We start from the raw sequence: 13,645 nt of genomic DNA, 5'->3' as shown, positions 1-13,645 counted from the left end.
TAAATACCTAAATGATATGCCAATACCATTATTTACCAAAATGGTATATTTGCAACAGTACCAAGAAGTGGAGGAGGCGGTATCACTATTTATATTGTATTTATTTATTTTACCATTTGAGTTGTTGTTTTTTTTGTATTTTTGGATAACAAAGCCAACAAATAAATACATAATAAATACAAATAAAAATTGAAAAGATCACATTAATGGACATAATAATTGTCTTTATACTAGTTAAGTAAATAACAAAAAAAACTCTCAAAAATTTCAACACAATGGGACCATGTATTAAGTACATAAACAACAAAAATTAATGTTAAACAAAAATAACAGAAACATACCTACTCCCTTTCTTCAAAACACCCTCTTTACAGAATAAACTATCAACAAAAATAAATTAATACATTTTCTGTTATCTGTATTTAAATTAAAAACCAGAAACAAATATTAAAAAACACAAAAACATATCTGTCTTTCTTTCAAACACACCATTTCTATAAAATCAAAACCCAATTGCATCAATACAATCATTTGTAAAATAAATAAATATAAAATAAATATTGGTACCGCTTCTCTCACACCTCCACCTTAATATATATATATATATATATATATATATATATATAAAAAAAAACATATAATTTTGTAATGATGTTTGAATGAATGTGTCCGAAAAAAATTGGGTGTCACCTCCTTTATGCCCTCCACCTCTTAGTACTGTTGCAAGCATACTATTTTAGTAAATAATGGTATTAGCATACCATTTAAGTATTTATTTTTATTTTTGTATTATGTAGGTAAAAAAGCTGTATTTTAATCTTTTTATTTAAAAATCAATAAAACTTACATGAGTGAGATTTGAACCCATATTATTTACATTCATAAATCATTAATATTGCTACTAAACTAAAGTATTATTTTAATATAATTTTCATCTTTTAGTTTTTATTATACATATTATATTACATCCATCGCTTATATATCAATGTTTTAAATTGTGGTTTCCACACACATATGCATTTGATAGGATTTTTAATATTACATTTTTGGTTGGATAGAAGAATTGAAAAAGATTATGTAAGGAATTGAATTGAATAGAATTTCAATTTTACCCTTAAATTAAATAATGAATTTCAAATTATAAAATTTAAATTTAATAAATTGTATATGATGTTATATTTTATAATAAACTTTATGATGGTATTAAATAATATATTTAATAATATATTAAAATAATACTTTTATTTTTGGAAATTAAATTTATTTCTAATAGAAAATATTTTAAAACATCATAAATATCATTAATATATAATGTTTCAAAATATTATTGCAAAACTTTATAAAATATTATCTCAAATTATTATCAAAACATTTTTATAAATATGATATTAATAATATTTTCAAAAGTATTTCTCAAAATATTTTTTTCCCAAATATGCTATGATGATACTCTCCATGCAGTGGGTGATCGTACAAGGGGCTATGGCAACTTGAAAGAAAGTGATTCTCGAACAGGTTAATGATGATTTTTTTCAATGCTCCATTAAGCTCTTGGATTACTGATAATATTGATAACAAACTTGGTGGTATCAAATATGCGGGAGTGCAATGGGCTTCGCTTTTTGAATGCTTATTTGGCAAATCTGGAAAAATAAGAACTTGTTCCTACATGTTCATTACTGTTCTGACCTAGTGCTCAATCACAACTTAAGTTGGGCACGAAGTATGGAGCATGCAAAGAGAGGGAGGGACAAGGTGCCCAAGTCGAATATGGGAAGCAGTATATTGCCTTTACCGAAGTCGGGTTGGATAAAACTTAACGTAGATGGAGCAATGGACTCCTCTATGGGGTGTGTAAGCCGTAGGTGGGGTATCTCGAGCTGAATTGGGAAAATGGTGAACTGGTTTTGGAAGGAACATAGGAGTGGGTTCAATACTACAAGCGGCGTTGCAGGCTATGGCCGATGGTCTCCAAATAGTTTGGCAACAGGGTTATAGGCATGTGGAGCTTAAGTGTGATAACTTCGGGCCCATCTAGTTGATACAGAATGATGCACCTGTGGAGAATTATTTGAAGCCACTTTGGAGACTGATATAGGAATTGTTGAGCTGGCAGTGGAGTGTGGAGATCAAGCATGTGCCACGGGAGGCAAACCAAGTTGTTGATTTTGTAGCAAAGCATTTCAAGCAGAGACCGTATGAACTGCAGATGCTGGAAGGCCCACTAGCTGGGAGCTGGAAGTTGCCGATGGAAGATTTGGAGCTGGCCGAATGTCACACAAGTTTTAGCTCTGGCCTTTTCAGGCCTTCTCAGGCCTTCTCTTTATTAAAAAAAACACTACTTATGTACTATAGTAAAATTTTGGTGGTTTTACATAATTTTTTATACGATTAATATTTTAACAATTTAATTGTCATATTTTATTCTTTATCTATATAGATAATTCATGTCAAATTTAACATGAATTAAAAATTTTAATTATTCCTTTTATGTAAAAAAAATTTCAACCCTTAAATATATATATTAATACAGAAAATATTTTAGATTGATACAAAAGATTAAAAGGATTATATTAAAATATGAAACTAAATCCACATCTCATGTATAGTACAAGGACTAGTAAAATTTGGCCTAAACTTAAATATATCAATATAATACAAAAATAAAAGGCATTATAACTTACTTTGCCCTCTAGCTAAAAAAAAATTTATTTTAGCTCTTTTATTAATTTTTCGCTTGAAATTTAAATTAGTTGTCAAATTACATTAGTTCTTTTCTAATTTTTCGCTTGAAATTTGAATTATTTATCAAATTATCCTAAAATAGATAAAAAATTAACATTTGTTAACTTTATTGGTATGATATAAAGTGAATTGTCACGTCAACAATTAATTATTTTTAAAATTTAAAATTTAAAATTAAAATGATTAACAATATAAAAATTTAAAAATATATTTTATATATTTTTAAAAATTATTTATTTGCTAACGTGGCATACACGTAAATTACATGACAACAAAGTTAATGATATTGATTTTTCCACCCATTTTGAAGTGATTTTATAAACAATACAAGTTTAAGAGTTAAAAGAGACGAAAAATTTAATGAAAGGCTAAAATAAATTTTTATAGAGGTAGAGGAAAAATAATTTTAAGGGCGGGCCTCGACCTTCCTAAAAAGAAAAAATTCATTTAGATCTTTTAATTTTTAAAATTTTAAATTAGTAAATATAAAATTACGCTTTGTCTTTGAAAATAATAAAATTTAACTTAATCTTTTAAAATGATAAATATATAAATTACTCAAATGATGAAATTATATTTTACTACTATAAAATTAAAATTTAATTTAAGCTCCTAAAAGAATTTATAACAATTATTTTTGGTAATACTATTATTGTAATTATTTAGCAAAAAGAATTATCTGAAACAAACTCTTTAAAAATGTATTAGAACAAGCAAGAAAATAATTGGCCAAAAGAAAATAAATATTAGAATGAAAATTATTCTTGAAACCATCAGATTTACGCTAATAGCTCGAGGGATTATTTGGTATTTACCCCTCTCATTTATAGGTTTCTAACTGCTAATCGTTTTAGGAGTCATTAGAGGAATGGGAATACTTATAATTTAGTGATTAAACAAATAATATTTACGTATTTCTACTCCATACTCTACACCGCCGTTGTCTTTTCTTATAAATACTATTAGGAGAATAGGAAACTTCAAAAAGAAAAACTGATTGTGGGTTCCTAGTATAAAACGTTTCTAGCTTCTTAAGTTCCCAATGGATTCAACTCCAAACGAGTGTGGTATCTTTCACCGCAGTACTTTTCAAAATAAGATCATCCCACAAACTCGTAATATTGCTCCCCGTTTTATGAATTTTCAATTAAGCATTGACTTCGTTTTGGTATCAGTCCACCATGATTGCCTAGCAGACATCTACACCACCACCGACGACCCTTTGTCCTTTCGACAAACCTTCCGTTTCAAGCTCAACATTGTTGAAAACGAGCACCTGCTTCACTAAATTCTATTTCCCACGTTTACAAGACTCCGAATCAACACAGCCTCTCTTGGTTATCACAGCTTCATTCATGAAATTCTCCGACGTGGACGAAGACTGTCACATTGGGTTCTTAGCAGAGGAATTAATTGTAAAGTGTTGCCTTTACGATCAGTGATACAGGCATCCATTGTGGAACATTACAATGATGGGATTTTGATGGGAAGAGCATTGGCTGAATCAGAACCAGAGTTTCAAAACAGTAACTATGGCATGATTCCGGCTAAAGAGTCCTTGTTTAAGGAGATGCAAAAGACGGTCAGAATAGAAGCTGGAGATGAAGAAGACTGCATGATATGTTTGGAGGAGCTCGAGGTTGGGTTTGATGCTTCTCGGATGCCTTGTTCTCATACTTTTCATGGTGATTGCATCGAGAAGTGGCTGAGGCAGAGCCATTATTGCCCTATTTGCCGGTTTGAGATGCTAGCCAATTAGGCTTAGATATGAACTTTGTGTATTTAACATTCTTTCGTTTGTTTCTTATTGAAACTATTTTAGTTATCGGTTAACTTCATTTGTTTCTTATTGAAACTATTTTAGTTATCGGTTAATTTTTGTGAATGGATTTAAAAGAGTTTGATTATTTTACCAACAGAAACTGATAGTAAATTTCATTATGAATGTTGGCATTGTGTTGGGTTATCAGGACATAGAACAAGGAAGCAAGATGCATGAAATATTTTTACTTGCACACAAATGTGCGGCAAGGGAACTTATGGCCGATAGTTCATTTTGCTCATTCATTCAATTAGAAAAAACAATACATTTATAGCCAAATACATCACCAAATACTACCTACTACCACTAATCATACTTTGAAACAAGTAAAACTTAACTTGCACACAAACTGATATATCAATCGGAAACTAAAAACATCAAAATAATACCAACTTAGTTCATTTTCAACTAAGTATCTTAACAAAGTAACTAAACAACCTTGCTGTTACAGCAAGCATACGTGCTGCAGCATGTTTACAAGCTACATACACTTAACCAAGAATATAACAGCAGCATGGTTGGCCATTTTTAACACATTGTTGGAGCAGTAGATGATAGTAATGCAAATATTAAAAACATAATAATAAGAACAAAACCAAATGATGCAAAAGGAAACCAGATAGCATGTCTACAATGGAGAATGGATGAGGAAGTTTACATGGTACTGGGAAAGCTTGCCTAGACATCAAATAAGCCTCCAACAACGTTTGCTGCTGACCAGTGCCAACTATCTCCCAGAGTTACCCCAAACACTTCAGTAGGACCAAATTCCCTCTGTTAAGGGTCTTAAAATAGCCTCAGTGAAGTGATCAGGGCAACTCCAGGGAATAGCTCACTTTCCCTTTCTCATGCTACTCTTTCTTGGTATATTTATGCAATGAGGGTTCACTGTATCAATAGGGAAGCTTCACTAAGCTTAGAGACTGACACATTTTGAAATGACGATCCATAAATGATTGAGAGTGAGTGAAATTCATAGCTTTCATATTGTTGGAATTGAACCCGGCCAATATTTGAGGGGAAATAAAGGGTATAGCAATAGAAGAGAAGAGAAGAATGGTAACAAGTGGACAAAAAGCTTTTTGGATTTCCCCAACTCTTTACATGTTAAATATCTGTCCATTCGGACCTCTTCTTTTCACTTTTCAGAAGAAGAAAAAAGGAACCCTTTTTCAAGTATAAAACACTATGCCTCATGCTTGACAACATTAACTAGGATTATTTCCTTGGCTTTGAAAATTAAATCATTTAATAAAAATTTGAAACATTAGGAGTAAATGAGAAATTTTGTTTAGTCAAATCTCTTGTAGCATCTGCAATGCATTAAAAAAAAACAGTTTATTGATGAATTATGAAATTGATGGCTAATTATCAATGTTTAGCATTTCAATCAGACCATAAGTTTCTATCTTTAACATTGTCAATCAGATTGGTGCAACAAAAAAAAACTTCATCTATTCCAGTTAAAGGAGTTATATGAATCAAGCTTGTTTAGCCTTGGATCTTATCATGGTGCAATTAAACTGAATAAAAGAAATGTCCATTCATTTTCCTTGGAGCAAGTTGAAACGGTTTTATGACAATAGCCTAACCTTGCTAGAAAAGCCATCAACGATTTCTAAATTAGCCACGAAGCATTGCGTAATGATACAACTGATAAAAAACCATATTTCCCTAAAGATTTAATCAAGAAAGATTATTAGTTATTATGCAAAGAAAAAAGAAAACCAGTTTTAGTAAGTAATCAATCAACTTCATCTGGTTATTTTTATCTTTATTAACAAGGCAACACCATGCTAGCTAGAATTGTTGCTCTTGCATATCAAATCCAGTAGCAATAAGCCATTTGAATCACCATTATAAACTAACTATAGAAAGCAGTATATTTTGTGTAGCTCTCTGATTATGTCAGGACTCTCTGCAAAAACAAGAAAACTTCAGTTTTGAGAGAGTAGCTTCAAAATATCTTGTTTTTGTTTAACTTCCTTCTGCTGGTTGCTTCATGTGGAAACTTGGGCTGATTAACCTCAATTATTCGGTATGACACTTGCGATTATCTTCGATGTTGCTGGTTGTTTGTTTTGATTTATGTGAGTCTAAAGATGATGGGATAAATTCCCTTGTGAAAAATTAATCTAGACGCAATAACAGGCGAGATAAATCCTTTTGAAGGATTTTGAGGTAAAAAATTGCATAAAATTCTGGCTATATATACTTTTATTCTCTATCCATCATTTTCTTCACGCCATCCGCATAGAATCTAAGCAGCTAATAATTGAAATATAGCTTTCATAATGAACCTTTTTATTTAATGTCGTGTCAAAAAATATACATACAGATAACTCCTAATTAAAGATAGCATGGTCAGTTAATAACAGACACGTCTTAATAACAGACACGTCAAAGTTATTAAGGGCAATGCATACGGAACTTTTTGAACTATGACAGTAATACAAGTATGGAAAAGATGAGGGAGAGCTCAAGATTATTCTCTATCCTTAAGTTTCAATAACTTGCCATGTGACGCCGGTCAGATCAGCTGAAGGGTCACAATTACTTGGCCACATGCACGTATAGAGCTTTTACTTATAAATAGGTAGGCTGACTTCCTATTGCCTAATCAACTAACCACAAAGAAGACATAGAGAGTCAGATGTCCTCTAGAGTTCCCCTGTTCACTTCACTGGGGTTATGTTGTCTGCTCTTCTTGGACCCTTATTAAGGGAGGTCCCTGACCTACTGAAGTGTTTGGGGGAACTCTGGCTGCCACCTGACACTGTTTAGAAAGATGAGCATACGAAGTCATAACTATAATGGCAAGGTTTGTGTATATATCTTCTTTCTTCAGCTTACACATATTATCATGTTCATTTTACATACCATGCATCAGGATTTATTGCATTAAGTATTTTGCTGTTCAACTAATACGCAGTTCCAAAGGTGGACGAACTTCGGCTCTATGATGTGCGAAGAGCCTCAGCCTTCACATAGTAGTTCAACTGTCACAAGTTTCTTTGACTTCCCATCTTTATTACACTTTGTAAGATCTAGTGTATGGATCAATCACCATCTTCTCAAGTACCATTGCATTGTTTAGTAGATAGATTGCAACCTCAATCTCATGAATCAATGTGTGCCAGCAATAAAAACTTGCCTTAGATGATAAATGAGGGCAGCTCGGAGGACAGGTTATTCCTGCTTCTTAATCGATAACAGTCGTCCAGCTTCAGGGAAACTCAACAAAGCTAAAGCAGACAAGGATAAGACAATCCTATTCATCACCAACAAATGCTGCCTTTGGTTCAAGCTATGTTTTTTACTAGACCATTCATGCTGATGTGAGCTATCATTAGTTCTTTCCCAACTGATTTTCAGTTTGTCTTACTATTCTTTTAATCACAACAACCAAATACCTACGCAGAAGAATATCTGCTCTTCTTTTCATGGTAATTTATCTGGATTCGAAAGTTAATGTGAAAAATCTTTTTCTTCTTAGTAAATAGTTAGTATAATATCGTCCACGATAATGGAAATTTGAGTTGTAAATTTCCACATTGTGGGATGTCAAAAACTCAAAATTAACGAGAAAAAAGGCTGCAAAAAACAATAACTTTTATGCATTCTCAACTTTTAAATCAATGAACGTGCCTGGAGAACATTTCTTATCCACGGAAGGCCAATGTGAGGCACGAAAACTTTTAAAATTGCTATATATGCTTGAGAATGTAATGTGTTGGCATGCTCTCAGGGACTGTCTCAGTCTAAAACAACAAAAAATAAATAATACTAATTAGAACTCACTAAATTAAATACGTCATCATGTACTCATTGACCTTCCCGTAGAAAATGTAGCTTAACCACAATGTCTCAAGCTGTGGAATATCACAGGGAAACTTGTAGAAAGGCCAAAAGTGCATCGTCTCTTGTTGTTGGGGTTTTGGCAAGAGCAGAGGAAGAAATACAGGACACAAGACAAAGCAGCAAGATAAAAGAAAAAAATTTTACTAGCTCACAAATGTGCATCAACGGAGCTTATGGCTTTTAGGTCATTTTTGCTCATTCATTCAACTAGAAAATCAATACATTTATAGTTAAATATATCACCAAAGACTACCTACTACCACTAGGTATCCTAGTAACTTGATAAACATTGCTTGTACACATAAACAAGTCACCTAAACTAGTCATTCAACACCTAAACATATCAAGCTGTTACCAGCTTGTTCATTTTCAACTAGTTTGGTTACAATGAAACTAAAGAGAAAACACTGCTGTTACAGCAAGCATACGTGCTGCAGCATGTTTACAAGCTGCATGCATTTCATCTAAAAATATCAAAGCAGCATGGTTGGCCAATTTTCAACACTTGTCTTTGCTTCAGTGAAATGAATAATTGCAGTATTTAGAATTTTTTACTTGAGTGAATGAAACAATAACCCCTGAATTCCAATGTCTCAATATCACAACCATTTATCTGCAACTCTCTCAAATAATCCTAGATACTACCACAAATATTTAAGTACTTCAGTTGACGACATAAAGGATAATAATTTGACAACTTGTTATAAAAATGATCATTCGATTTCAAATTCACCCATTTAGGTCTAGGCTTGTGAGGGTCTTGAAACCAAGAAAATTAAAATGATGTTTGTTTTCCTAGCACTTCCATAACCAAGAAGAAGATAATAGGCAAATTCATAGAACTTACTCTGATCAATCACTGAAATAAGAAAAAATGGTTTCATACATGTCATCATTGTAGTACACATCGGTACACCTTTTTCCTGATAAAAAAGGTCAATCTTCTGAGTCCCTTTTCAAATAACAAAGTTGACCCATTGATCAAGATGATCACCATGCCAATGACATAGTTTGAAGCACCCTTTGAGCTTTTTTTATCTGTTGGTTAAAGCTGAGATAGAGAAAAAATTGGTTGACACAGTTCAAGGTGGATTGGCTTCTTTTGTTTTAAGCACCAATAGTTGTACTCATGACCCGGAAAGCAGGTTTCACCCGACATGTTTACATCAAAGTTGAGGTTTGAGTGATTAATTAGCCCATGAATACTGATGTATGTTCACATGACTAACTAAAAATACGACAAATGTAAGTGTACTTATCGATAAATAGTATAGTTATGGTGAGTAAAGATATCATATCCGTGAGGACTAAAAGTATTAGTAATTACCGTTTTCCTATTATTTAGCTGACAAATTGGAGTGATTGTTTTAAACTAAGATTTACTAAATTAATCTAACTAAAGAACTCAACAGAGAATGAATCAGGAAAATAATCGATTAATAACTAATGAGAGAAACAATACCCAGGAAAGAATCCACCTAGAGTTCATCTATTATAATGAATCTGAATTCAACAATTTATTCACTTGGTATCTTGAACCGTAGATATAACACTCCAAACCCAGCCTAGAAGTTAGGCCCAAATCTGGCATGTCACATTGAAGTGTGTTTCAAAAACCATGTTCTCATTGAAAACCCTTCTTACTATTTAAAACCTCTGGCCATTTTAAAACTTGTGAAACGTTAATTCCCTTAAAACCTTACTTGCTGCGGAAGCTTAATTGTAAACCGTTGCGGAAACGTGATATTTTGAAAACCAATTGTTGTTTTGGAAAACCACGTCCTACTTCTAACAAATATTAAGCATACTAAATAAATTTCCCAAATAAAAAGTTAAGAAAATAAAGAGGCCTTAATACAACCCAAATAAAAAACCAAAGTGCTTAACTAAATAAACAAAATAGAAGAACACGTACAGTTGTGTAGTCGTCTTCGAGTCCCTTTGTGTCACCGATCCACCTAACGTTGGGGATTACCTGCACAGTTAATAAACGAGGTGAGTTTACGAAAACTCAGTGTGTAATCCCCTTACTAGAGTAACAGTTAGTATACCAAAACAGAAATAGAAACAGTCTGGCTAGAGCCCGTTAACAGAAGTAGTACAGTCCAATTCAGAGCATACGTGGGCCAAAGCCTATTACAATAACATTTGGGTCACAGCCCATAATAGAATCAGTTGGGCCTAGCCCAAACTAATAACAAAACATAATGTGTGAATGTATGGATGCATGTTATCCCATCCAACCCTGCACTACATGTGGGGAATAACTCACCTACGCCATCCCTACACTTACAATGTTAGCACCAGTTGCAGCACTAACTGAAATCACAGCAAAACTGCTAGCAATATGCTTGGCTTAAAGCCATTATTACGATAATACGATCGACACAAAGCCATCGATAACAAATCGACCCATAGCCATCAATATCATATCGGCACAAAGCCATCGATAACAGAATAATTTGCTTTAAGCCATCGGTAGTTGTATCATGTTAGGCACATAGGCATCAGCGATGGTAATATAGTCGGCACATAGCCTCGGGTAAATATGATCGACACAGAGTCGTCAATAATCATATATTGGGCTTAAAAGCCACTAGTGGATCCACGGTCATCAAGCAACCATGCGATCTTTAATCGGTGGATCCACGGTTGTCAAGCAATCATGCAATTCTCAATTGGTGGATCCACGGTCGTCAAGCAACCATGCGATCCTCAATTTCTTCCTCCGTTTCATAATCCCCACCCATGTGCAACATAATATTATATGAATGCAGCAAATATACATACAACATACAAAATCATACAAATCACAGCCACAACAATCCAATCATAGTCATACATTCTCAGTCAAAACATAGTCAAATCAATCAAATTGTATTATCAGTGAGTCATATACCCTAGAGGGGCAGAATGGTCTTTTTACCTATTAGGGGTATTTTAGTCATTTCACCCTATAAGGGTGTTTTGGCAAATCTACAAACCAAGGGTATTTCGTTAATTTTGCAAACCAATGGTATTTTTATAATTTTTGAAAGTCAAGGGTATTTTTGTAAATTTGTAAATTAGGGGTATTTTTGTAATTTTTCAAATCAAGGGTATTTTGGTAATTTTTCAAATTAGGGTTATTTTGGTAAATTTTCAAATTAGGGGTATTTTGGTAATTTTAAAAATTAGGGGTATTTCGGAAATTTCACAAATCAGAGGTATTTTGGTAATTTTACAAACAAAGGGTATTTTGGAATTTTGCTAATCGAGGGTATTTAGTAATTTTGTAAACTAAGGGTATTTTAGTAATACTAGCCTACAGATATGAGATTCACATAGTCTAATCCAATATTTACTACACAATCATATAATTTATCCACTTAGGCCCATGGGCCAACATGCCCATCCTGGCCCAAAGCAACCTAAGCCCACGAGAGCACTTATGATGGTCTCAACCATCACGTCAAAGCTCCCACACATGCGCTCACACGCTCGTGTCACTGCCATCGCCGTGTGACCAGCATTTCGGCATTTGCCGTTCTACAGCTAGAGTTCCCGATGTGGGATTACTTTCAACCATTAGGAAAATTCCTTATTTTTTTATAACCACTTCAACCACAGAGTTCCAGTCCAACTCCACCTCCTACACAGCTCAAATAGCAAAATAAATACCCTATTGCGCATCCCAAGACTTGAACCTTAAACCTCACAGTTACACAACACACCACCTTGCCACTCCACCACAGGCTCTTTCTATGTCATATTTTATCCTCAATTAATTATAAGGCATATGTGCTAACGTCTAGATTCCTTTAAAAGAAAAACCAAAATAAATTGCAAGAGCCGAGACTTGAACCCAGGCTCCCTTGCAACCTTAATGACGCCACAACCACTAAACCACATGCTTTCTTGTGTCATCATTTACCATAATAATTTAAAAGGCCTTCATCCAAGCACCCAGGGTTTTATTCACTTAAAGCCAAAATTTTTGCTAAAGCCCAGGTTTGAACCCAAGATTTCACCAACACTTCTCAGGGCCATTTACCACTAAAGCAGACATTTAATTGTGTCATTTCCTTGTACAATTAAATGCTTATATACAACCTCCTTACGGACCCATACACAAGGCGTAATACTTCTAGCCCAAATTTGGGGCGCTATAGTAGAAATCCCTAAATTATGCTAATATCTCTTTCAAGAGTAAGAGCAACTGACTCTAGGTTGATTAATTTAAATTTCTTTCTAATTAAAACCCCTATTATTGCATTAACTCGATTTATGGATTCCCCTATTAGATTTGACTCTAATCTGGTAGATTTATGTCATTCTATTTTTAGGATTGCATGCAACTTCACTCAATTATACTAAATCTACTCTTAAATAGAGACTTTTGCTCCTCTAATTAAGCACATTGAACATGAATTAATTGTAACACCCCTTACCTGTATTTGAAGTTGGGATAGGGTTCAAGGCGTTATCAAACTTAAACATTAACAAACATGCAAAACTGGGACATAAAATTTCATCCAAATTAAAAAATTTCAAACACATGTAGATCATCCCTTATACAGGCCTTTGAGGCCTAAAACATACATCGGGGTGGTTCAGGACTAAACCGATGACTTTAGAAAGCTCTAGGAAAACTTAGAGAAATTTTCATGAAAGAGGGTCACACGCCCGTGTGGACATAGGGACACGCTCGTGTGTCTTTAACACGCCCGTGTCCTCAAGCCGTGTGACTCTTTATTTATGATGTCAGCAAAACAAATTGATCCACACGGCCAAGCCACACACCCGTGTGCGAGGCCGTGTCCTCCACATGACTGAGACACATGGCCGTGTCTCTCCCCGTGTAGCCAACACTTAGGCTATTTTCCAAGCCTTATGTTGTCCTGAATTCTCTCCCATACTTATACACATTATAGACACACATTATAACATCAATTTAATGGTTAATCATCCTTTAGTAAAATTCCGTTAAAGCATTTACATGTTGTCATACATGTGTTTATTACCTATGCTCATGTTACACCAAGTTAGACATTCCAATTCACATTCTACAATGTTCCATATTCAATCATTATGAACTTACTTCCATGCCACACATTCATTCCATGGCCATGACCACCTCGAAACAATCATCATGTACACGTGTTGCACTAATCACTCATAACAACCAATTATAAACACATCACAAACATTGACACACAGCAAGAATAATTAGGCTTA

General features: G+C 33.7%; 1 protein-coding gene across 1 annotated transcript; it reads left to right on the top strand.

Annotated features, from left to right (window-relative positions):
- The first annotated feature begins 1,725 nt into the window (after nucleotides 1-1,725).
- Nucleotides 1,726-4,504, top strand: LOC108462672 (E3 ubiquitin ligase BIG BROTHER-related-like). The gene is made up of 3 exons (XM_017762592.1): nucleotides 1,726-1,854; nucleotides 2,117-2,314; nucleotides 4,193-4,504. Exons 1-3 carry the CDS (start codon nucleotides 1,726-1,728, stop codon nucleotides 4,502-4,504), a joined length of 639 nt encoding a protein of 212 aa, XP_017618081.1.
- The last annotated feature ends 9,141 nt before the right edge of the window (nucleotides 4,505-13,645 follow it).

Source organism: Gossypium arboreum, chromosome 13 (assembly GCF_025698485.1).
Source record: "Gossypium arboreum isolate Shixiya-1 chromosome 13, ASM2569848v2, whole genome shotgun sequence".
Classification (NCBI taxonomy): Eukaryota; Viridiplantae; Streptophyta; class Magnoliopsida; order Malvales; family Malvaceae; genus Gossypium; species Gossypium arboreum.
This window is presented reverse-complemented; position numbering and strand designations above follow the sequence as displayed.